Consider the following 26,927-nt stretch of genomic DNA (forward strand, 5'->3'; position numbering starts at 1 on the left):
TTATAGTCAAGCATATATGGAGCTGATTCAAGTATATTTTTTCTTTTCTTTTCTTTTTGGTGGGGAAGATTGGCCCTAAGCTAACATCTGCTGCCAATCCTACTTCTTTCGCCGAGGAAGATTAGCCCTGAGCTAACGTCTGTGCCCATCCTCCTCCATTCTGCATATGGGATGCTGCCACAGCATGGCTTGATGAGTGGTTCGTAGGTCCGCGCCTGGGATCTGAACCCATGAAACCTGGGCTGCCAACGCGGAGCATGCAAACCCAACCACTACGCCACTGGGCTGGCCCTGATATTTATTCTTATAATCAAAGTGTTGAAAGAAAAAAAACTCAACCAAGAATCTTATATCCAGTAAAACTATCTTATCCTTTATAAAAGAAGGAGAAATAAAGACATTCCCAGATAAGGAAAAACTAGGAGAATTTGTTGCTAGCAGACCTGCCTTATAAGAAACACTAAATGAAGTTCTTCAGGATGAAAGCAATTGACCCCGTTTATTTGAATCCATACAAAAAGCAAAGAGCACCAGTAAAGGTAACTATGTAATTATAAACAGACCATATAAATGCATATTTCTTCTCCTGTCTTCTTTCAACTGATTTAAAAAACAGCTGTATAAAACAACAGGTACACAATTGTTGGGCCTGTAACATGTGGAAATATATTTGACAATAACAGCACAAACGAGAGGGGTGGAAGCAAAGACGTACTGCAGGAAGGAAACGACTTGAATCCACAAGTGAAGAGCCACAAGTGGTATATAAGGCTAATATAACAAACTCCATAAATATATATACTGGTTTTCCTTTCTTCTCCAAGGTTCTTTAAATGATGTAAAATTACATAAATTAATCATTGCTATGTTGTATTGTTGGGTCTGTGACGTAACAGATATAAAATGCATGAGAATAATAGCATAAGAAGGGGAGGAGGAACCGTGCTCTACAGGAGGCGGCTTCCATATCTCCCCGGAATTTAGTATGAAAGTGAGGTCCACTCTGATAAATTAAGATGCACATGGAAAACCCTAGAGTGACCATTAAGAAAATAACTCCAAAAAGTACCGAAAAAATATTCTAAAAAATTAAAATATTACACTGGAAAATATTCACTTAATGAAGGAGGAAGCAGTAAAGGAGGAAGAGACGAAACAAAGATAGGACATACAGAAAATAGTAAGTAGAACGGCACATTTCTGTGAATATAGTAAAACCCATTGAATTACACACCTTAAATGGGTGAATTATATCTAAATAACGCCGTTATTAAACAAAATTAACAAAGCTGAGAGGTGGCCTCAGTTACACGACTTGCTTGAGAAGAGCTCATCCCAAATAGGTAAAAAGCCAGCCCAGTACGAAAGCCTTTCAGAGAACAGGCTGCCAAGACCTAAAAGGACAGTTTAGTTCCAGGATCTCATCCACACCTAAAACGTCTACATGTCTCTTCCTTAGCGTCTCAGACTTTTCAGGGTGTCTGCTGCCCTTACCACCTGCGGGGAAATTTGTTCTATCGACAGGCCCCAGGTGAGTGGGCATGGCCCTATCTGTCCCACAGGACCTCTAACCCCTTGGCCCGCATCACTGCTGTGGTGGACTGGACAAGCAGAAGGCACCTGACCCAAGGATGCCTCATTGACAGACTGTTTAATAACCTTGACCAGTGTTTCAGAATTATAAGAAAGAGACACAAGCATCATTGGCTATGAGCACCAAGCTTAAGGGTCACGAGGCCAACTGAACGCCAAGTGGCAACCAAGTTAGTTAGGTGACTCCTGGACGGCAGACAGCAGATGTGCAGAGCAAGCAGCCTCGGGATCTAACAGCTTCCAGGGCGAGACCCCATGAGGCCCAGCTGCATTCCACTCCTGCCCTTTGACTTCCACCATCTCTATCTTTATAACAAAATTCATGTTTTTCATGAGCTAGCTGGAACAGCTTTCAGCTTCGTGCCGTTAAATGAGCCCTGTAATACATCACTTTAAACTATTTTCTTACTTTGTCCCCAAGAAAGATGGATAACACCTGCTTACCGCCTTCAGCAACAGTATTTCTTAAATTTGACAAGTACTAAGTTTCTCTTGAGGCTAAATAGCCTCAAGTCTTAAACCTCACAAATTAGAGTAGTCTCTTTTTCCTGTATATTTAGATAATTTAACAATCCTTACATATGAAGTCCACCCAGCCTAAAAGTGAACACAAGTATTTACTAAGTACTTCTTGCTGTAGGGCCAAAAACTGTGCCAGGAGCCTGGGGTAGAGATGGACAAGGCAGCCACAGGTCTCGTGCAACCCTCTCCAGTTGTCATCAGAGCCGCCATATTCCTTATCACAGCGACTACAACCTTAGGGATAACCTCAAATATATGGTCTGGGAAGAGGGTTCCACCCATCCTCGTCCTGGTGGGAAATACCTGATAGAAGTCTGTTTTCTCTGCAACAACTTTCAATATTCCTGGAGCGATGGGAGGAACCGTCACCATCTGCAGCTTGCCCAAAAACGGGTTGTGTCCAGAGCTTTTATAGCGTTTCATCTTGTCTTCGATGACAAGCGCAAGGGACTGGGAGTGGTTGATCACTTCCAGCAGAGTGGAGATGGCCACGTTCTGGAGGTAGCAGTCAGTCACACAGCAGCAAATGGTCATGAGGGATTTCAGCCAAGATGGAAAACTGGAATCGCTGGCTCCTGAAAGGAAGCCGACCAGAGAGGATGGAAACACACAAAACCATATGAGAATGGCTCCCCAATGTGCAGATTCTAAGACACCCTCAGACTCGAGAAGTCAGGGGGACAACAGCAGTGTGATAACATTCTGGTGGTAACAGGATATGCTGTCAGCATTCAGGGCCAGAGGACAAATGAGATCGAGACTGGCTTCATAAATTTATCAATTATTTGAATTTTGCAAATGTCAATCTCAAAGATTTGAGATGATTCAAAATGTATGTTTGTTATTTTTAAAATTTACATTTGGAAAAATTTACATTTTTTGGCATAAAGTTCAAAATGTTTTTTCAAAGCTCTCTTGGTGGTAGGGCACATGACATTAGCTGTAAAAGAGGCCAAAACTATATGAGGCTGTCAATTCTAAATGCAGTTCTTCCAAGTATACTGTCATTTGCAGCTAATGAGCCAAGAGACAAATTGCACCGGCAATTTAACGTAATGACTGCACGGGGGGAAATCCTTGCCCTGCCTTCCCACTAACTCAGTCACTCTTCCTTGTTTTCTATCTTCCCCTCTATCCCTTTTTTCCTTTAAAATGTTCACTGCCTGCCATGGACTGAACTGTGTCTGCTCAAAATTCCTGTTGAAGTCCCAACCCCTAATGTGATGGCAATTGGAGGTAGGGCCTTTGGGAGTTAATTAGGGTTAGATAAGGTCACGAGGGTGGGGCCTTCTGGATGGGTTTAGTGCCTTCTAAGAAGAGACATCAGAGAGATCCCCCTCCACATGCCCCTAGGAATGTGAGCACACAGCAAGAAGGTGGCTGGCTGTAACCAAGGGGAGAGCTCTTACTAGAAACTGACTATGCTGGCACCCTGATCTTGAACTTCCAGCCTCCAGAATTGTGACGAAATTACTACCTGTTGTTTAAGCCACCTGGTCTACAGTATTTTGTTAGGGCAGCCGGTGCTGACTAAGACACTGCCTGTTATGCGTTGAACTGTGTCCCCCTAAAATTCTTATGTTGAAGTCTTGACCCCTAGGACCTCAGAATGTGATGTTATCTGGAACCAGGGTGGATGCAGATATGATTAATTAAAATGAGGTCGTAGTAAAGTAGAGTGGGCCCCAATCCAAGGTAACTGGTGTCCTTATAAAAGGGAAATTTGAACACAGACATATACACAGGGAGATGCTATGTAAAGACTGGAGTTATAATGCAATAAGCCAAGGAACTACCAGACACTAGGAGAAAGACCTGGAACACATTCTTCCCTTGCATTTTCAGAGGGAGCATGGCCCTGCCAAAATGCTAATCTCAGGCCTTTGGCCTCCAGAACTGTGAGACAGTAAATTTCTGTTGTTTAAGCCACTTAGTTTGTAGCTCTTTGTTATGGCAGCCCTAGCAAACTAACACACAAATCTTTAACCACAAGTCTCATGAAACAGCCTATTTACTGACTATTGTCAAGCACCTCTTATGTTCCAGACCTCTTAATGGGCTGTGCTGAAAACCCAAAATTTAAAAATACAGACCCAGCCTCACTAATTTGGCATCTGGCGAGACACAAGTCAAAAGTGTACACAACTAATGACAAAATACGGAAGGAAACAAATGTGGCAAAAGCTCCTTCTTGGCTGACACGATTTTAGCGAATCTCTAAACATGAACCGCCTAAGGAATGTGATTCCTTAAGACGGACTCTAGCGGGGCTTCCCGCTCACCCGGAGGCTGGAAGAGAGTTTCACAGAGCCGCTCCGTCTCCTCCTCCGACAGGTAGACGGGGAAGGTGGCGCAGTCCAGCAGCAGGTGGCAGGCGGCAGCGAAGGCCTCCCTGCAGCCCTCCCTCGAGCTCCCCAAGTCAATGACCACCTGGTCCACAGCCCATTCTCCCTCCTTTTTCCGGCCAGGGCTACCGTGCAAAGGTGACGGCGACTCCACGCTCTTTGTCTTAAATGGAGACCCTCGAACCGTGAACAAGTCTGAGAGCATCTGCTTAAACTGGGGCACGCTGATGGGCTTAACCTCCCACGAGTTCTTCCTGCCGGAGTCGCCGACCGCCCAGCGCTGCATCCTGCCCTCGTCCCTCTGGCCTGCAGGCTCTTCAGACTTGCTCCCTTCTCCGGATGCTGTTAGCTGTACTCCAAAAATGTTCTTGTGGGCAAAGTTGGCGATTAGCCCTTGGATGCAAAGAAACGCCCTCTGCATGCTCCCATCCTTCTTCCAAACATTGTCTTTATCAGGAGAAACTCTGGGCACCCTCAAATGCTCAGAGAGCTCTGGCGACGAGGCACTGAGCCCGATCCCGCTGTCTTCAGATCTAAGTGGAGGAAATGTAGCGTCTTCATCACCTGGAATCACGGCCTTTGTGTCTACAATTATGTCACTGTTTTCACCTTTTACTGGACTCTGCAAAAGATGGAAGTTTGTATTGTGTATCTCATAAGACCAAAGGGTTCAAAAATCAACTGCATCAGGCTGACTCTGAATGCGTACTTCTTCTTTTTCAAAATCATAATTCTCTGTGTACAAGTGCACAATAACACGAAGAAGGCACACTGGGGGCAGGAGGGAGGTGGCGGGCCCAAAGAGGAGGCTGACACACCACCACGCTCTTCTGGTAGGCTGCCTTTGCGCCCACTTTGTGTCATCTATTTAGACCCTTCAGCATTCCAAAAGGTTATTTAAAAACAGCTTCTGACGTTTAAAAATACAAATGAGGAAAGTGGGCTGAGGGTAGAACAAAGGCATGAAGAAATAAAATAAGACAAGAAAGCTAGAACAAAGTGTTTACATATACATATATATATATAAATAAAATACACACATATTTATGCATGTATATTCTGTGGCTTTTCCAAAGGGATGACACTTCATCCTTTAATGCATCAATCTCTTTTCTTACACTGTTACTTAGCTAACATAACATTAAATTCAAAACTTCAGCATTTAATCTACTGTGCTCGCTAAGAAAGAACGAGACAATATTAGGCAATTTTTGAAACATATTGTTATTTTTTTTTTTTCCCCCCAAAGCCCCAGTAGATAGTTGTATGTCATAGCTGCACATCCTTCTAGTTGCTGTATGTGGGACGTGGCCTCAGCATGGCTGGAGAAGCAGTGCGTCGGTGCGTGCCCGGGATCCGAACCCGGGCCGCCAGCAGCAGAGCGCACGCACTTAACTGCTAAGCCAGGGGGCCGGCCCCATATTGTTATTTATAGTTGTAGACTACACATGCTTAAACTTTATATATTAAATCGTTTTTAGGATATTTTTTTCCAATAGCTGTATCAACTAGGAAAAAAAAAAGACTAACTTTGAAATTGGGGTAATCTGTGAGATTCCAGTACCCCCAGGCAGCTCATCCGCCTCCCAGCACTAACCAATACACACAGCTTTTCCAGGGAGGCCTCGCTTTTTAGTCTGTTCACACACCTGTCTGCCATTGCACTGAATGGATTTCAAGGGCAGAATTTTCAAATCTCTAAACAAAGTAAAAAAAAATAACTCAAGAGCCAGCCCTGATGGCCTAGTGGTTAAAGTTCAGCACATTCTGCTTCGGCAGCCCAGGTTCAGTTGCCGGGCGCAGAACCACATCACTCGTCTGTCAGTAGCCATGCTGTGGCGGCAGCTCACATAGAAGAACTAGAAGGACTTACCACTAGAATATACAACTATGTACTAGAGCTTTGGGGAGGGAAAAAAAAAGAGGAAGATTGGCAACAGATGTCAGCTCAGAGCGAATCTTTCCCAGCAAAAAAAAAAAAAAGAAAAAAAAAATCAAAGACCATGGGCCTTAAACTGCTTGTGAAACTATAATTGTTACAGTCTTTTTGGAGGACAATTTGGCAGCATCTCTCCCAGTTCAAAAAGAAATGGAATGATTGCAACCCATTTCTAGGAATTGATCCTTTAGAAATATCTGCAACCATGAACATGCTGTGCAAGGATGCTGACTGCAGCACTGTTTGTAACAGTGAAAAACTAGAAATAACCTAAATAAACTCAATAGGGGAATCGGTGAAGAAACTGTAAAGCCATACCATAGACTATCATGCAGACGCTAAAAAAGAGTAAGATACCTCCATGTATATCAATATGGAAAGATGTCCCCAAAATACTCTTTGGATGAAAACAAAGCAAATCAGAGAATAGTGTATGTTATGGGTTGAATTGTGTTTCCTAAAAAAGATAATGAAGTCCTAACCTCCGGTACCTGTGAACGTGACCTTATTTGGAAATAGGTTCCTAGCAGATGATCAGGTTAAGATGAGGTCATTAGGATGAGCTCTGATCCAATATGACTAGTGTCCTTACAAAAAGGGGAAATTTGGACACACAGATATGCACACAGGGAGGAAGCCACGTAAAGCTGAAGGCTGAGATAAGGGTGATGCGTCTACAAGCCAAGGAATGACAAAGCTGGGAGAGGGGCCTAGAGCAGCCTCTTCCCTCACAGCTCTCAGAAGGAACTTTTGGCCTCCAGAACTGTGAGACAATAACTTGCTGTTATTTAAGTCACCCAGTATGGTACTTTGTTAGAGCAGCCCAAGTAAACTAGTATCTCACTTATACTTAAAAACAAAAACAAAATCACACATCTACAAACACAGATGTAAAAAGGTCTGGACGGTGAGCTGTATCTAACCACGAGCTGTAGTTATGGGCTCCAGCAGGGAAGGAGCAGGGGAGGGAGTGAAATGAAGGGGGTCAGCTTCTACACTAAACACTTTTATAAAGTCTTTGAGGATTTTAGCAGCATAGTTTAGATATTATCTATATCTTCTAGCCTTTATTCCTATGCTGGTCCACCCTAATTACTTTCTACTCCCAGGAAGGCATAAGGTTCTTTTAGCCTGAGAACCATTTCGGCTCCTCCCAGCACGCACCGAGCTTCCACTTGTGGACTCTGTGTCGAGGTAGGAGGGCGGCATCTGGACTTTGCTGAGCACTTTGAAACACGTCTTCAGGGCATGCGTGAGTTCAGGTAAGCTTAAAGCCTCCATTTCCTCAGCCAGAGGCTGTACCAGGCAGCCAAGCACCTGTGGGAGATACTGGGTTTGCACCTCAGAGTAAAGTTCCTGTGAAATAAAGACATAGGTTTAAATGATGTGTTTTCAGTTTACAATCAGAAGAAAATGCACCTCAAAATGGTATTTTTAGAAAATTCGGTTTTTTAGAGTGCAATTTTCACGTTAATTCCCAAATCAGAAAACAAAATAGCATTTCTTTTTGATCTAGACAAATCAACGGACAATCTTCCTCTCCTTTCAAGTGGCTTTACTCTTTCGAATAGAAAACAATCGCCACATTTATTTCTATATTAAGGAAATTAGTTTCCTTTGAGAAAATTAGCCAACTGCACAATTTTAACTAGGAAATGCATTTACATGTATGTAGTGATGTAGGAAATACATCACTCCTAAATAATGTAGTACAGGGATGACGCCCACTTCATCATCTGGTTTACATAACTTGAGCTCAGTGGTTTACAACTTACAACTGGCTCAAAAGTTATAACCCCTTTTAAATAAGACATAAAAGATGTAAGAGATTACATCCAGCTATGTCTTCCATACTGAAACAAACATTAAAACAGAGCTACCTACTGACATAAAACTACTTTCCAGTAAGTTTAAATTTATAAAACAGGCCCAACAACACTAATAAGAACATAATTAATAGCAAGCATGGAGCTGTCTCTTCACAGCAAAGGACCTTACCAAGGGAATTACATCCAGAAGGAACACAAGGAGGGTGCAGAGCTCCGAGACGGTTGGGGGAGGGCTGATGCTTTTCCCGACAGTGTAACTCTTCTTCGCTGGTCTACATAAGCCACAGGAAACAAAGAAAAACATTCTTTGTCCTATAATAATTTCAAGCATTTCTTTTTTTTTGTGAGGAAGATCCGCCCTGAGCTAACATCCATGCCAATCCTCCTCTTTTTGCTGAGGAAGACCGGCCCTGAGCTAACACCTATTGCCAATCCTCCTCCTTTTTTCTCCCCTTTTCCCCCCAAAGCCCCAGTAGACAGTTGTATGTCATAGCTGCACATCCTTCTAGTTGCTGTATGTGGGATGCCGCCTCAGCATGGCTGGACAAGCGGTGTGTCGGTGCGCACCCAGGATCTGAACCCAGGCCGCCAGTATCGGAGGGCACGCACTTAACCGCTAAGCCACGGGGCGGGCCCTCAAGCATTTCTTATGATTTCCAATTAAATTACTTACTCTATTTCAAACATAATGAAAGACAGCTTCTGTAGTTATGATCATTAAGCTTTGGCACCTAAAAGTACCTAACATAGAGATGTCTCAATAAGTGTCTTGAATCTGCTTGTCTGCAAAACAGGTTCACTCTGACTTGAACCTCATTCAGTTCAGAGGGTGGTGGTCCCAAGCCCATGTGGGATTCCATATCCAGCAGATCTGGTGTGCTGTCAACAGCAGCAATTCCAGGCCCCCAACTCTAAACAAAGGGCATGTTCCAAGCGAAGGAGCTGGGCTAGAGAAGATGCAGGCCAAACAGCTGTTCAACTTGCTGTAGGAGCAACTTGAGACAGCTCCTCCCATGTCATCCCATGAGCTCATCCACACGACTTGCTTAGAATTCTTCAGTGTCCACAAAGAAGTGTAACTCCACTGGTCAACTCTATTGGTACCTGCTTATCTTATACTGAAACCCAGCACTTCTTTTTAAATAAGTAGGCAACTAGTTAAATAGGTAAGGTAAAAAGTATATATTGGTTCTCAAAACAGAGTAACTTTGGATTCCTCTAGCTATCACAGTATAACTCAACCCGACTTAATTTTCTTCACTATAAATTATCACTTAGTTACCTTGGAGTTTATCTTAGCAAGAGAATGACTTTGAAGAACTGCTTAGACAACATCCTAGTGATTCTAGGTGACGACTCTAAAGAAATCCGTGCACATGTGTATAAAGGACAGGACGAAGATGGCCACCACAGTGCTATTCCCAACGATGAAAACATTGAAACTGGTTTATTCAGACAATGGACTATTACACTTAGGACGAATTAACTAGATGTATAGATTACAATACAGACAAATCTCCAAAGGACTGTTGAACCCTGAAAACAGCACACTGCAAAAAGTTATGTACAACTTGATACTGCTGATGTAAAACCTGAACAGACAAAACAGACGATGTCATTTCCGGATGCACACTTGTTGTAAAAGCACAGACAACATCACGGGCAGGACAGACACTAATTTCAGGATAGTGTTAACGCTGGGATGAAAGGAGGAAAAAGTGCTGGGAAGGTGGGAAGTTAGGTTTATCTGGCTGGCAACATTCTACTCCTTCAAAAAAAAAAAGATGTGAAAAATGATGGCCAAGTGTTGTCTGTAATTTCAGCAATGGGTGCACGTGTGTCTGACATTATTTCCTCTTCTTTCTTGCATTTGAAATGTTTTGCAGTTAATTTGTTTTTTAAAGAGAGCACATCCCGTAACTCTAAAATGGAACTAAGCTGACCAAAATATATTCTAGCCTCAGCATAACATGGCCTTGCTGTTGCCTGTGGATCCACTTACAATTAATTTATTCATCACAGGTTTGAACGCCTACTGGGGCCTGGCCCTAGAGGAGGCAGAACAGCACAGCAAGAACAGCTGGGAAGTCAGGCATTCCTGGGTTCCGTCCTCGGCTGCTGCTAATTTGCTGTGCAATGCCACACAAGGTACTTCATGTCTCTGGGCTCCAGTTGCTTGTATGAGAGAAGTGCCTACTTCTCTTGGGGGTGTCCTGAAGAGTTAAGGAGTATACCTGTAAGGCTTTCAGGCCAGAGGACAGCCCACAGCAAACATTAATAAGTAAAGCTTCTACTACAGCTGCTGGGTACATGAAGACAGTGCAAGAGCACAGAGCATTCCAAAGGCGAGCGACGAGAAGGAAGTTTTACAGCGTGACTTGCAGGACAAAACGGGGTTTGAGAGATTATGTTATTCCTCCTTTACGGGGAAAATGACTCGGGAAAGTGCTCTGCAGGAAAGCAGGCTATTCGTAGAGTGTGTCCCCACCCACAATTGCGAGGTGGTGCTGTTCACCAGATTAGCGTGATGGTAAAGCTCATTACGGTAGCTTAACCTATTAATGCTTTCATCTGACCAGTTACATACTAATTTCAATATAAGAATTTAAGAAGATTGACAATTTCAAAAGCGCTCTATCCAGTCACACAGCCACAAAACTAAGCTTCTTTAAATAGATCAGGCCCCCAAAAGAACTGTTCAAAGAAAGCAGATTTGATCAATCTAACTAGAAAATGCACAGAGAATTTTCTCAAGTTAGAATTAATAAAGAAGCTTCACAGTTATGTGGCAAAGATGATAAGAGCCTTCTTAATGGCAATATTTTTTAATCTACTAAAATTTTAAGTGAATTCCTTCTAGCTGTGTACACAGCAGAGACCACCCATCTTCAGCTGGTTATGTATAATCTGACCACAACAAGCAGCTATGAATCATGAAACCCTGTAATCCTTCCTAAATATTCCATAACTCTGAACCGGATACTTACCTAAAGCAATCCTCAAAACACCTCATCATATAATCCCAGAGAAAGTCTGTGCTTAGGGAAGTGATCAGCAAATTCACTGTTTTAACAATCTCAGAAGCACTTCTGTTTTCTTTTATTGTACTGAAAAAGAAGGTAGATATTTATAAATATATGTTATGAAAAACATTGTATTATGAAAACACCATGTCTGAAAAATTGTAATTCACTTTAAAATTTATTTCTAGAGAAACTGACAAACTTGGATAAAGGTAAAAATATTACTGTTCTTATATAGGAAAGTATGCATAATGCCATCCTAAAGTACTTATATTGATACATTCTCTTAGAAATAAGCTTAAGAGCTACTGAAAAGGCATGTGACACAGAAATCCTATTTTAGTCCAACTGTAGATAGAAATTCTATTGGTGGAATAACATGGTACAACCATTCAAGAGGGAAATTTGGCTAAAATTTACATGTGCATCTTCTGTGACTCTGGAAATTTATGCTAGGGATATCCTACAGAAATCCCTGCACAGGCATACAAAGATGTATGCATAAGAATACCATTGCAAAGTCATTTAAAAATATTGAAAAAGTGGAAACCACCTAAAAGTCAATCACTAAGAGATTGGTAAATCAGTCAGGATTTACTAAGTAAGTGATAAATCCCTACCAAGGAACCTAAGGCAACCACGATATTCCACAGGAGAACCAAGTAGAGCTACTCACAATTTGCATTTTAAAAATCAGGCAACTAAAAAGTATAATTTCATCTTTAAAATAAAAGATAGGCATCTACATATTTATACATGCATTGAAAGTCTGGAAAGATCAAAATGTTTTATGCTTTTCTTGGAAAAGTAGAGGGATTCTGGGTGATATCTTCTTCAAATATTGGCATATTCTACAATGAACACTTACTGCTTTTGTATTCAGAAAAAAAATGAACTACTCTCCTTCTGGGAGAAAAAAGCAAACACTAAGAACTTTCGGTACACTTACAATTAATAAACCAGAAAAATTTGGGAATCGATTTAAATTTTCAATATACCCAATGCCAACTCAGACAGAAGGAAATTACTTCAAGAGTAAAGTAAAAAGCAAGAGTTGTACTATCTGATAAGAGCAGGAACAAAAAAAGCACGGTAATGCCACACTTTAAGTCAATGTGTCTGCTGTCTCCTGAACCCCACTGGCTCTGTCTTCAGGGTCCTGGGGCATGTGTGCTCGGATGCCCTCGCCTCCTGGACTCACAGCCCCTGCCTCCACTTCCTGACCTTAACCCCTCTGCCTGCCCTCCTCCCTGGAACTCACCTCTTGGGTATCTACAATTACATCCAGTTGCCTTGTTGACAACTTTCACATTTGATCAATAAATACGGTTTGTACATCCCAGGCTGGGGCAGAGACTAGATCAAACACTTCTTAAACTCTTCCCATTATTCAACAGGAAAGAGTCAACTCATCCTGATTGACTCAGGAGCCCAGTTACCTTAATGGGTGGTCTGATCTGCTGCACCTCCACTTTCTCCAGCACTTCAGAATTCATGGGAAACAAGAGAGAAAAAAAATCATGGCGTCGGGGAGCAGGGAGGAAGAAGTGTGAAGCTGGAGGCCAAACCATACCTTATCAGCGAATTTCCACTCTGCGTGTAGCTGAGTTTAAGGTCGGAGCCGAGAGCATCTCTGCAGTAAGAGTAAAAGGCCCGGATGACTTCGAGAAACAAATTCCCAACCACTTGAGGCCCTGAAATTAAAAGGAAAATGGCCAGAGAAAGATCAGCAATCCATTTTTAAATCAGTAAATGACACAGACATAAAACAGAGAGAGTAACTCTGTATACACAATTTATATAGCCTAAAATGTACAGAAACTTAACTTTAGTTGTGACAATACAACTTTAGCTGGGGGAACAGTACCCATGAAAATAGCCAACATTTCTGTAGAGCTTACTACGTGCTGGACACTCTTCTAGGCATTTTATATCTATTAACTTACTAATCCTGACCACAGCCACATGACCAGGTACCATACTGCTGTGCTGACTACAGGTAAGGTGACTGAGGCAGAGGTTAACTTGCCCAAGCCAGATTCTGTGGGGTGGAGGCAGGGCAGATGCTCAATGTTTTAAGTGTGCATAAACTGCTTGGCCAGAGAGACATTCCTCAACACAAATACGGACTGAGGAGGGCAACTTTCCTATTCTGAATTCTTTTACTCATAAGCTAGAACACCACAAAAGAAATAACACCAATCCCAAAGAGTTTGTTAAGAAGGCACAGGGGAACTGGACCAGCTGCACGGTAGAGAAGCATCCTCGCCAATCAGGCAGGTGGAAGGCAGCTGGACATTTCTGCTCCACAAAGAGCAACCACCAGGCAGCGAAGGGAGTGCCTGTCAGCTACATATCCAGAGGGATGCAAACAGGATCAATTCAGAGAAAATGAGAGCTCTGTCAACACATCTGTGTAAAAAGCAATCAGCAGATTAACCTCGTCTTTTACGCTTCCTTTTCACAAAAACAAAAGATGTGCCTCCGAGAGAACTTTTTTCATGATAAGCCCCATTCAGATCTTATCTACAGCATAAGAATGCCGAATGCTTTTTACAGATGAAGGCAAGTTTGTGGCTGCAATTTGAGGAGAAAATGAGGCAGTCGCTGAAGCCTGGTGGCCAAAGAAGAGACAAGACTGAATGACCGTCCTCTGTCTTCTACTTCAGTATAATCCACTCCCTCGGACAACTAAATTACCAGATAGAGCAAATGAAACGACTGCGCGAGTGGGCAGAAGCCTGCCATTCATCCCCTTCCAGAAACTATGACCCGGAACCCACGCTAGCAGCAACATTCTACTTGGCTCACCAAGTGCATGGCCTTGACGTAAAACACCCGTCTCCAAAACGCTGGGTTACACTTCTTCTGTGAACACTTCCCAAGTTACACAGCAAGCTCTCAATACGTCTATACAACTCATTTCATTTTCCAGACTGAATCACGACTTTTCATACTTTTCCACACTAAGAGAGAAACGTATTGCAGCCATCGCTGGTTGACTGAGACAGAGGGGAAGGGAGTGGAGAGAGGGGAAGTCCACATAGTGCACAAGTACCTTAGGTAGCACTTGAAGGGCAAACTTGGAGGGACAAACGCTTCATGCTCTGACTTTGGCTAAGAGCAGCTAGAGCGGCACATGCCATGGAGTACAAGTTTACCTGTGTCACATGAGTGAGCATCTCAGTATGTCTGATGGCAACCAGATAAGCAGCAGTGTCCTGACAAAGAGAGCTTAGGTTCTGGGGTCAGAAAGACTGAGTTTTAATCCCAGCTCCTGGGTGACCTCGGGCAAGTGACTTAACCGTGCTCAACCTCAGTCTCTCCATCTGTAAAATGGGTATACTAAGAAATTTTAGGGTTGTTGGAGGCACGGAGGTCTGTATGGAAATGCATATTAAATGATGTATGCAAATAATTTTGCACAAAATAATGGCTCAAAAAATGTCACGCTTATTATTAACAGCAATGAAAACGCAACAGGACCTCAGAGTCTCCCTTCCATCTAACTTGACCAGAAGGCTTTCTTTTTTTTTTTTTCATAATTTTATTTATTTTATTTTTTTCCCCCAAAGCCCCAGTAGATAGTTGTATGTCATAGCTGCACATCCTTCTAGTTGCTGTACGTGGGACGCGCCCTCAGCATGGCCGGACAAGTGGTGTGTCGGTGCGCGCCTGGGATCTGAAACCGAGCCGCCAGCAGCGGAGCGTGCGCACTTAACCGCTAAGCCACAGGGCCGGCCCAAGAAGGCTTTCTTTTTCCTTTGTACCCCTAGAGCATAGCACCATCCCTGCCGCACAGATGCTCCACGCCTCTCTCTGAATGAATAGACGAAGGGTCTCCACGCTGAGGCCAGCGGCAGAAGGAACTTCACTAATGCCCTCGGCTCTTGCTCTCTGCAAACAGCAATCAGGTGGTGGGCACATCTGGGCACTCGGATGACACCATCAAAGTTGAAATCCCATGGAGAAGATGGGGATTTTCTTCCCCATTATGGTGTTCAAGTGATTAGATGTTAAGATTGTACAGTGAACGGATATTGGAGCAAATTTTTTTTTTTTTTTTGTGAGGAGATCAGCCCTGTGCTAACATCCGCCAATCCTCCTCTTTTTTTGCCGAGGAAGACGGCCCTGGGCTAACATCCGTGCCCATCCTCCTCCACTTTATATGGGATGCCGCCACAGCATGGCTTGCCAAAACAGTGCGTCGGTGCGCGCCCGGGGTCCGAACCAGCGAACCCCGGGCTGCCGCAGCGGAGCGCGTGCACCCAACCACTTGCGCCACCGGGCCGGCCCCCAAATTTTTTTTTTAAAGCAAGGGAGAGGAGGTCACTTTTCTCAAACGATGCTCATAGGACAAGAGTGTGTAAGGCATATCCTCTAGGGATTAGAGTCTACTTCAACCCCTTTCATTTGACAGAGGAAAAGACAGGCTCAAATGGCAGAAGTGACTTGCCTGGGGTCACAAGGCAAAAAGATGCAGGACGGCCCTCTATTTACTTGAAAATAAAATCAAAGCTCCTTTGAAGTGTGACATTTGATTAAAGAAACGTTCTTACCAAGTCAGTCCTGTATGCGCTCTGTGGGCACATATGGGCACAACAGAAGCTCAAAGATATTTTCCTAACAAAAACATTAAAATTATCATGCCAAAGTTTTAAGTGGTGCCTAGATATGATAACCAAACCACATAATATGTCAACTAAAGTATTCAAGATCCTGAAATTCCAAAGATTAAATTATATTCAAAATGATGTGTTGACTGTATCTCACCATGTTTTAATCCCCTCAAAACAGACAAACCGCATCTGGCATACGACGTGTATCAGCATCTCCAACATTACCTATTTCTGGCTTGTCAAGGAGACTGACGAGGATGCGGAAAGGCTTCAGGTACGCATGATGGCGTTCCTCTACGTCAGCATCTGAGAACTTCTGGTGCAGTATCTCAGCCAGACCCTATTTTTTTTTTTAAAGCCACATATTAGGATATTGTATATAGTAAAGTATGACATTATTGGTTGTTCTAATGGTTAAATACTCTGGGACAGAGAGAAAACCAGTCACACAGCACGAAACCAGTATGCTGGAATTCTCCCAACCCTGTACCAGGGACACGCCCAAGGTCTACTCTGAGGTCCCGCAAAGAAATCCACTAAGAATCCCGATCAGGATTGTGCTGATTGGGGTCTTCTTTCCAGAAATGCTCCTTTACCTCAACTAAAAGATCCTTGGAATATTTTTCAAAAAAATAGGAGGACTGGTCTTCGTAAGAATTTGACATTTCAGATTCCGGCACAATGGTATTTCCTTTAATATCTGAACCTATAAAAGAACAAGCACCAGGAGCTGTAAAGAGATCTATACTTTTAAAGTACATCATATTGTGCAACGGTCTCATGCTCCAATATTTTTAAAAATAGAATTCCTCCAACAGAAAACCAAAATCAGATCCGGCAAGACCAAGTCACATTTTCTCTTCTGACAGCGGTGGGCTACGAATCAGACAGGCAGAATTCCATCTCAACGGGCATCAATTTAGTTTGTCCCAAGAATTCACCCTAATTGCCAAGTATGATTACAAGGATCTAAGGGAATGAGGATCATTTTTAAAAACCAGTGTGTATTTGCACTGCACTACGTGAAATCAAGGTATTCTCATCTATATGCCCTCATTTTGAGCCTTGGGTAAATCTGAGGCCCTCAGGGCAAGAAATAGCATCTTCATGGTATAAGTAGAGAGTGTGGACTCCTGGGGTTGTGGCTAAGTGAGTCAGAGCGGGCACTGAACTTGGTCCTCTTCATACACAGCAAGTCAAGCCCCATAGGAGGGAGCTATGCATTTAACAAAATCATTCTTTTGATAAAAATGCTTCAGGAGCCTGTAAACATTCTTCTTGAAATCCTTCATAAGCTCCCATGCAATGACTTCTGAAAGTTTTATAACAAGGGGAAAGAGGGGAAAGAAAGGGTTAAGAGGACCTTCTGGCTTTGGTGTGAGAAGATCTATACGTGAGGGTTAAGAAAAGCTGTGCAGAGGATTTTTAGGGCAGTGAAAATATTCTATATAGCACTATAATGGCGGATACGTGTCATTATACATTTGTCCAAACCCATAGAATGTACACCACCAAGAGTGAACCGTAATATAAACCGGACTGTGGGTGGTGATGACATGTCAGTGTGGGTTCACCGACTGTAACCCATGTGCCACTCCAGTGTGGGATGCAGATGATGGGCGAGGCTGTGACGTGGGAGAAGAGGGGGTAGATGGGAACTCTCTGCACCTTCCTCTTAATTTTGCTGTGAACCTAAAACTGCTCTAAAAAAAGAAAGTCTTAAAAAAAATGCTGTGGAGTCCTTTCACAATTGCTTTGTATACCACCTTTTATTAGGTACACGAATATTGGAATTTATAAAATTCAGCAAGTGCTACCCTTTAACCCCTGTGATTCCCTGGACTCTGAACACGTGACGCCTCCAACCAACAGTCAAGGGCTCTTTTCCTACAAGTTTACAGGCTGTCCACAAAAACACACGCTCCTAGAAACAAAAGCCTGGGATTCTCGTGCTCTCCCGAAGTTATCTAAATATCTCCCAAAACGTGTCAATGCCACAAACAGTCCCATCCATAGAAAACCTTTTTACCCATATTCCATATTTGTGGGTTTTTCCTCTCATGTCCTCATCCCATGAAACTTCTCCATAGCAATAGCCTTCTACTTGAACAAGGTTTAGCTACAATTTTTTGTGGTATTTCAAGCTTCTTAAAATGGAATTTCAGTTAGCGTTTTTTAAATCTCATTTATTATTTCCTTGTTTTTTTAATGTAATAGCTGCAAAATAACTACAGCTGCGGTGTAGGCAGTAGAACTCAATGACCAGTGCCATATTCAGTAAGTGTTATCTTTCCACACTTCATGATTCAGAAATGTTATCACCAAGATCGAAACTTATTCCAAAAATCAGCACCCAAAGGTTTCATGTTAACTTTGACTTTCCATGATTGCATACTACTCTACCTAGTAACCACGCATAAAGCCTTCTGTTCAGAGACATGTCTCTCCTCAGCAGAGTCTGGGTGGCCGCTGACAGGATGTGCACGATGTCAGATCTGAGCAGGGGGATGGCTCTCTCACAGGAGTCCTATTAGGGGGACAGAGAAAACTTTACTGCAAGAGATGATTAAGTAAATTATTGGCTTTCTGACACGTGGACTTTCCTTATCAGTCTACCGAGCTTTATCTTAAAAAGGCCGTTCTCAAAGGGGTTGGTTTTTCACATGCTGCCCATGGAAAGAAGCTGTTCAGTTCCTGCCACATACACACCATCCACACAAAAATGAACAAGGACCTTTAATCGGCTGAAAGCAAACGGTGATCACCGAGTGGCTGGTCTCCTTTCAAGATGAAACTATCTGACATCTACCCCGCCCACCCCACATCCACGGGAAATACCAGTGACTTCCCCCAGAGGAACACGAATGACTCACCAGACAGGTGTAAAATGGGAAGAAGAAGAGAACAATTTCCAGGTTATTTCTCTGCACCAGAACATTTGAGTCCAACAGCGATGTGCACAAAGACTTTACCTGTAAACGATAAAACAGCATGAATGTTTCATTCCCAAGACAATTAACATCATTTGCAAGCTACTTTTTATAGTCATAAAAATGAAAGTAACTTTTCCTGGGAATCTTGAAACCACCATGTTCAATCATGTGTGTAGGGCCTGGGCCTTGCTTACTCAGCAAGAGCCCACAAGCCCATTGCAACCACGTGTCCTTCTGGCTCCCTTCTGGGCAGGACGCCCAGCTGCTGGGATCTGTAACAATCCAGGGCCTGGCTGGCCAGGATCCTACCTTATCTCACTCAAAGAACATCACTTCTTAAAGGGCCCCTCCATGTGAGCTACCGTTCCTGGGAATGCTGGTGGTACCAGGGACAGCCCCTCTTGGCAAGCATATAGCGTTTGTGTCCCCTGCCTATATAAGGAACCCCCACCCTGCTAATGGTTGCAGGTGCACATTGCCGTCCAGCCAGCCGCCGCCGGACCTCCCTGTAAGTAACTCCCAGTAAACCTCTATGTCTCGTTTGCCATCTCCGGGTCTTTTCTTTGGTCTCTCCACAACCTATCCCGCACTGCTCCCGCAACTGGGCGTGCGGCCAGACAACGTGGAACAGAACAATACGGTATAAGTGTGGGAAACTTGGGTTCTAGTTCTTGTGTGATTGGGAAGACGGTCAGTTGCAGCCCCCACCTGTTCCATCTGACAGCTGGAGGAGTTTGGACCACATGGTCGGGTTCTAAGACCTCCAATTCTATGATCCCAGAAAGGAATGTCTTTAGGTTCCAATAAGGACTTTCAGCTAACCTAAAACTCCAAAGACATTAAGTCAAATGGATTCCAAACCAATTCAATATATATTTCGAGTGTCTTTTCTGAGTACAGAAGGTATAATACAGATGCATAATAGATAAGAGCCATACGACAAGTGCTAATAAAAAGCTTTGAGAATTCAGAAGAAGAGAGGGAGAGATCTTTCAACTGGGGGAAAACAAGGAAGCTTTGTGAGAAAGCTGAGCTTAAAGGACAGGAAGGAGCTACGCTGAGACCCGTGGAGAAGGGACGGGCAGTAAGTGCAAGAGGAGGGACCAGCTGGAGCAAAGACACAGCACCACAGACGTACACGGCCAGGCTGGGCAGTCAGTTCCGGGGGTGTTATGGGCCTGAGGGGGAGAGTCAGGTATTTGGTGGGTGGGGAGCAGACTGTCAGAATACTCGGGTTTGGACTTTATCTGTAGGCAACAGGAAACCAGATATTTTTCAAGCACCGTATAGATATGAGCCAAGCTATGCTTTGGAAATGCAAACCCCTTAGTAATCGAAGAGGACTGGATGGGTAGAGGATGGGATGGGGAGAAACCAGTTAGAAAATTATGTTATGGTCCAGGAGCAAGACATAAGAAGCTGAAGCCAGGCAGCAAAAATGGAGAGAAGGGGACAAAAGCGGTATTGGTGGGGCAGGAAAGAAGGGACATAGTTACGAGGGTCTCCTACGTCCTCAGCATTGTGCGAGGTGCTTTTTTTTTTTTTTTTTGTGAGGAAGATCAGCCCTGGGCTAACATCCATGCCAATCCTCCTCTTTTTGCTGAGGAAGACTGGCCCTGGGCTAACATCCATGCCCATCTTCTTCCACTTTATATGGGATGCTGCCACAGCATGGCCTGACAAGCGGTGCGTCGGTGTGCGCCCGGGATCCGAATCGGCGAACCCTGGGCCGCCACAGCGGAGCGCGTGCACTTAACCGCTTGTGCCACCGGGCTGGCCCCAGTGCGAGGTGCTTTTCATCAGTCTTTTCACCTAATCCTCAGAGAGCCCTGTGAGGACGATCTATTATCCTCACTTTGCAAAGAGAAATGAACTCAGAGGGGTAAGTAATTCACACCAAGCGGCTGACTTGCTTACTGAGGAATTCAATTTTGAACATTTTAAGTTGAAAGTGTGGGTACACCACTAGGTGGCGACAGACAGCAGGCCATTAAACACAGTTAAGAGTTAAGTTTAGGGAGAAGAGACACCGATCTGGGGAGTTCCCATTTTTCAAGGTCATGAGAAAGGAGTCATTGCCAGGGAAGAGAGCTGCCCTTGAAGGGTCTGAGGACGGACACCCAAGGAACCCTGACAATCTAGGTTTGAAAGCAGCCAGAGGAGAGGATGACGCCAGCAGAGGAGCTGGACCAAGACAGCAGCCGGAGGAGGAGGGTGCCTCCTGTGTGGGCAGTGGTCAGCGGGACACAGGGCCGGGGAAGAAAACAAATTTCAGCCAAAGCAGCAGACTGTGCGAGGCTCTCCGGAGTGCCCTTTACAGCTAACCGTAGTGCTGAAGCTTTACAGAGCCTCCAGAAGGCCCTTCTCGGGTGTGAACAACACTTACTTGAATATATAAATCGTAACGCCTATGTTAAAAACAAACACCACCACCCTGGTTTCATCGTGTGTAGTGACACCTCCTCCTCGCGCTCAGCAGCAGAGTACAAACACTCTGATTCTGGAACGCCTCCCTTTCCCTGCTGCTCCCTGAGGCCCCTTTGCAGCCCCAGTGACAACCTGTGCTTGAGGAAGCCGCACCTGCGTGCCCTCCTGAGGAGCAAAGCACCCACCGTGAGCTGGTGGTCCGTGCCCAGCATGTACTTCTGCTCCCTGCCGGGCGAGTCCCTGCTGATGTGGCCCACCACAAAGAGCGAGGCGGGAAGGCGGATGGACGGGCTCACCAGGACGCTCCCCCAAAGGGCAGAGTAGAACACCTCTTTGCCGACCACCAGGGACAGCCTCAGGAGCAGAGCGTCTGTTCTGTGGACGAGAGATTACAGACTTTAAGGGCTCGTCCCCACGTGTCCGCGTCTCACTGTACACTGCTGGGTCAATGCTTCACGAAAGGCCACAGCTCATTCTCCCCTGGCCGTGGAAACACCACCTTCCTCATCACTTTGAGCTGCTGCCATCTCTTGCCCTGCTGTGTTTGTCCACCTGTCAGCTGTCACTGAAACTGAATTTGCTAAAACAAACAAGTCACTGACAGGCACAGCTTCTTGGCCAATAAGAAGCATCTGACTGGTCATGTCACTGCGGCACAGAGATCCATCTCGCCTCTGGTCTCACCCCGGGTGCCGCAGTCCTTACAGGAGGCAGTTCCGCCACCAAAATGGGGATGAGCAGACCAGTCAGATGACTGATCTTATACCACAGCATAAAGAGTCAATAATGTGTCAAAAAAAACAAAGGTTCGTGTGACTGACTGGACGCTTAAGTAATGATAAAGATACCCCCAACCTGAGCACAGCCAAAAATGTGCCCCGTAACATTCGACTTCAGAAACACTGGGGACAAAATTCGCCTGGGCCTTTCCATTCCATACAGCTTGGAACGGTGTTTTCTGTCACTGCCCATAGCACCCCCACGTGCTGACTCCCATTCTGGGAAGTTCTCCTGCTGATGTCCAACATTTATTTCTCTCTCATCTTTATCTAGGCCTCCTGTGTCACAATGTCAGCAACTTCACATGTGTCCTGTAAGAGGAGCAGCATGATCAGCGGGTCCAGGCTTGTTTTTGCACTGACACTGACCCGGGCCAGGCCCTTCTCTGCTCGGTGGCGTACCTGCAGCTGACCAGGGCACCCTCCCTGTCAAAGGTGAAAATGAAGCTTGCGGGCTGGAAAACAGCAGAGGCAAATGCCCACGAAGGAATTTCACTTAATGAGTGATCTAACCTAAAATTTGAAAGAATTCCATTCCTCTCGTACTTCCTATTTGCTAAGAAGACAGAAAAAAATGACAGAAGGACTAGCCCAGTGCAGTGCAGTGGTCTACCCAGGTTTCTGGAGGCAGCCCTCTGGTGTCTAAATCCTTTGTCTGCTTCCCAGCTGTGGTCTCCAGGACAAGTTTAACCCCTGTGCATGTCAGCTCTCAGCTATGAGACAGGGAAAAGAGACGGAGGTGCTGTGAGAATGACCTGAGAGTCTCGTGTCAAAACTCAGCACTGGAATAGAGAACAAAGCCAGGGCTCAGGCCACAACGCGCACCATTACTACTAGGTCTGCTCTGTTTCCTGATGTGTCCCCAGCCCCCGATGAGTGCCTGACACACAGCTGGCACTCGAAAAAACTGTCAGATGAATGCCGCCCTTTCCCTTTTACTATAGTAATGAAATAATCAATTCAGCATATACAAAAACATTTCATACAAAAAATATCTATCTTTTTACATTTAAAAATGAATTTTGTTCTCCTTAAAACGAGTATGAATCTTTTTGTTTCATGAAATATTTGTAGCAAAGGATGCACAGTATCATCTTTTCAGAAAAAACAAAAATGAAGAGGCATCAGTAACTGCCAAATGTTTAGGAAAAGTATACAGAATGGTTCAGTGGCTAAAGGTATCAGTCTGTCTTCTATCAACGCTGAGCAAACAAAGAGAGCTTATCTTTGCCCAGCTCTGAAAACAACGCAGCGAAGGCCCTAACGTGGGGCAGAAGTACCACTCAGTGGCTGCAGTTACAGCAAGTCGGGCAGGTGGGTCACTGTGTTCCCTGGCAGACAGGATGGTCCTGGGCTAGGAAGAGATTCCTACAGCAACAGATTAATTTAGGAAGCCCCAGAACACTCCTCTCTCTCTCCAGGATCCCTCTCACAAGAAGACCAACACTTAGATAAAACCCATCGCAAACAATGCACGCACTGATCTCACATCCCCCTAGAATGGCATATTCCCAAAGTGTGTTCCACGGAACACTGGCCACTTGAGCTCTTCCCGTTCCACTGTCAAAGCTGGGGAAATGCCACATACACTGTCCCTTCTTCAATATTCAGAGTACACTGGCTAGTTTCCTTTATTAAAGAAATGCAGCTTTCAGTCTTATTTTATTCTTAAAAAAATAAACAGATATTAAAATTTTAAATTATGCTGCAGTTCAGAAAACAGCAATTATGACAGGACTTTGCTATGGGGAGCAAAGTAAAGAGCAAGATAACTGAGGTTAAAAGCGATGTAGGGCCGGCCCCGTGGCTTAGCGGTTAAGTGCGTGCGCTCCGCTGCTGGCGGCCCGGGTTCGGATCCCGGGCGCGCACCGATGCACCACTTCTCTGGCCATGCTGAGGCCAGGTTCCACGTACAGCAACTAGAAGGATGTGCAGCTATAACATACAACTATCTACTGGGGCTTTGGGGAAAAATAAATAAATAAATAAATAAATAAATAAATAAATAAATAAATGGAGACATACTTAAAAAAAAAAAAAGCGATGTAAATAAGAATTACTCATATCATCTCAGTTGTGAAATTCCAAAATTAGTCTGTAGTTTAGAGCCCAAAACGTTAATCTTTTCTATTCAAAACCACCCAACAACCAAGAAAAAAAACCCCAAAACTCAAATCCCTACTCTTTCCATCCTTCCTTGTTCACCCCAGCTGCTGCTCTCTTGTGCCTCCTGCAAACACAAGCTCATTCAAACGACACGGTCACTCTACTTAACTGGGAGCAAGCGAGTGACATGGGGCCATTTGCCATAATCCCCAAGCATTTCACAACTTTGCCGAATGGACAGTCATGGAAAGCCAAGCTGTCACAAGACCGAACAGCTTGGGGTGTGGTCGTTTGAACAAGCAGAGCAGTGACAACAGCGCCCTGCACCATCAGAGGTCAGATATATGCCCCAGAAGGGATAAAACATTCTAGAACCAGCAGAGCTCATCATCGTGCCTGGAATCAACCAACAAGAAATGTTCATAAATATTTTTCCACTACTATTTAAATCAGAGTTTCTCAGCTGTGACGCTCCTGACACTCGGGGCTGGATCAGGCTTTGCTTGGGGGATCGTGTGCGCTGGGGGATGTTGAGAGCACCCCAGGCCTCCACCCACTGGATGCCAGCAGCACCCTCCCAACCCCAGTCGTGACATCCAAAAATGTCTCCAGATACTGCCAAATGTCCCCTGGGGGACAAAAACCACCCAAAGTTGAGAACCACTGATTTAAAGCACTATCTCTGGTGAGCCGCTTTTTGCCGGCTTACAAACCAGTGAAAGCATTCTTGTTTCCTCCATCTCCTTAGAAGAGAAGTTAGTTATCTTCTTCCCTCTAATCTCGTTTTCTGAGTACAACACAGCTATGTATCCATTTCATGGGCACTTTGAAAAAGGAATTCTGGCCAGCAGTAATCTGCAGGCATCAACGGGTTAGAAAACCAGGGTGAATAATAGGTCCTAACACTCGCCAAAATTTCCATTCCTTATGGTTCACTAAAAAGCACAAACCAGGAACTGCCTCCGCCTACACGAAACTTGTGAGTCACCCCACCTTCATGAGCCCAACCAAACTCACCCCTCAGCATTCCTACTAAAATGGACAACAGGACCCCACCGCACCCTCCCTTTCCCCCCTCTGCACAGGATTTACAGGGCGTGTATGACTCAATTCCTGAGCACTTTGGGGAAGAAATAGTTGCCAAACTCACTCAAACAAACACGGATACAGCAACAAAAAAATCTTGTGTAGTCACCTCAATTACTGTACGCATACACACGCGCTCAGAGATTAGTATATACTGTAACCTTCGACCCGCATCTACCTTGGAAAGCTGATAACTAATGACTCTGGGTGCTACAGACACTGGACTTGGTTTTCTGCCACAGCTACATCTTCTCAGTGATTCATGCAGCTTTACTCAGCTCTTGGTTCAATGTCAAGAAATCACAATGTTAGGAAAAAACACCCATGTTAAGCAACTTTAGCAACTGTTCAAATGAACTCTCATCTATCAACTAAGAGAACACACAAAAATGCCACAACTATTTACGTGCTTCTAGTGTGATTCACTCTTACAGATTTAAAAAAGTGCAACGTACTTTGGGAACTGACGTGTTCATCTGTCAGATGATAGAAAAACATTTATACACAAATACATACATGTACACGTATATGCAAACACACACACCTGTTAGGAGAACATGAATGGACTAGAACTTCTAGAAAGAGCCTGGGACTAGGAGTCAAGAGATGGAGTCTGGTAAAGGTCCTCTTGATGACCCCTATGTGACCTTAACCTTTCATTAACCCCCAAACCTACTGAGCCACCAAGTGGCAGCCACAGGGCATGGTACCAGGCTTAAAATGGCAACGAGACAGACTCTGACTCCTAAGCAAGTGGATCCTGGTGGCTCAATCCACTGCAAAGGCGGATGCTCCCCCGGGGAAATGGAAAGCCACCATGGGGTCTATGTGAAAGCTTGCAATGGCTGAAGTGCAGATTTTTGGTTAGTTTTGTCAGATCCCAGTATAGATGTTCATGAAGTGCAGCTTTGGTCACTAGCTACAATCCCTTGAACCATTCTGATTATTTGGTTTCCTTGAGTTCAGGGGAGTGCTCCAAGTCGACCTTGGATTGATTCCTTGATTCCACCCCACACCCTGCACCCTCCAGTCATAGCCAACACAACAGCAGAGGCGGTGCAGCCGGGGCCTCCAGCGTGGGGAAAATCTGAACAGTGTGTTGTGTAATCAAACGGAAACTTTTGCAAGCACGAAGGTTTCTAAACCTCCCAGTCAGGCTGCACTTGGGCTCTGAAAATGGGTCCTATTAACAGAGGTAATCACTGCAGCACCGTTCAGAACGATTAACACACTGGAAATGAGTTCTTACACTATAAGTCTCCAGAAAAACAGGACACTGTATACTCAACAGTTTGAATGGATATACGCCTCCTCCTGTTCCTAAACAGTGACCAAAACAACCTGCGTGAACTTGTACGCATGGGAGCTTTAATAATTTCTCCAAGGTGCTGCTGAAATTTGTCAGGCTATTCTGCTTAGCATCACCTCTCAAGCCCCATCAATGAAACCTCATTTCGCTTTTTTACTTAGAAGCAGCCTAGCATAACAGAACAGAGAAGGACTACAGAATCTGACATACGTGGGGCAGAATCCCATTTCTGCCACCCACTGACTGTGTGACTCTGGGGAACTTTCTCTCCTTCTGACTCTCCCTGTGAATGGAGGTAATTCCCAGGAGAACAGTATTCTGTCAAGCAAAGACCCCCACAGAAATGTAAAACATCAAGCCCACTTCTGCACCTTTCCCTTTTCGTGTGTCTCTGCACTTCTTACCCTGTTTCTTATA

The 26,927-nt window shown here is 44.4% G+C and overlaps 1 protein-coding gene across 5 annotated transcripts in view; it reads right to left on the reverse strand.

Moving 5' to 3' along the window:
* DOP1B (DOP1 leucine zipper like protein B) overlaps window positions 1-26,927 on the reverse strand; it is a 104,535-nt gene that overhangs the window by 45,770 nt on the left and 31,838 nt on the right. For all 5 annotated transcript variants that reach the window (XR_015548711.1, XM_087418112.1, XM_087418110.1 and 2 more), the window contains exons 5-15: window positions 21,416-21,605; window positions 18,744-18,842; window positions 18,274-18,397; window positions 16,467-16,576; window positions 16,096-16,210; window positions 12,825-12,945; window positions 11,216-11,335; window positions 8,398-8,500; window positions 7,564-7,755; window positions 4,398-5,082; window positions 2,419-2,690 (exon numbers count right to left, since the gene is read on the reverse strand). Coding sequence is in view for 4 of the 5 variants with exons in the window: in XM_087418112.1 (XP_087274238.1) it covers window positions 2,419-2,690; window positions 4,398-5,082; window positions 7,564-7,755; window positions 8,398-8,500; window positions 11,216-11,335; window positions 12,825-12,945; window positions 16,096-16,210; window positions 16,467-16,576; window positions 18,274-18,397; window positions 18,744-18,842; window positions 21,416-21,605 (2,131 nt within the window). In the remaining variant the exon portion in view is untranslated. The remainder of the gene's footprint in view (window positions 1-2,418; window positions 2,691-4,397; window positions 5,083-7,563; window positions 7,756-8,397; window positions 8,501-11,215; window positions 11,336-12,824; window positions 12,946-16,095; window positions 16,211-16,466; window positions 16,577-18,273; window positions 18,398-18,743; window positions 18,843-21,415; window positions 21,606-26,927) is intronic.

This window comes from Ceratotherium simum, chromosome 27 (genome assembly GCF_057802395.1).
Source record: "Ceratotherium simum simum isolate JZ-2026a chromosome 27, ASM5780239v1, whole genome shotgun sequence".
Taxonomy (NCBI): domain Eukaryota; kingdom Metazoa; phylum Chordata; class Mammalia; order Perissodactyla; family Rhinocerotidae; genus Ceratotherium; species Ceratotherium simum.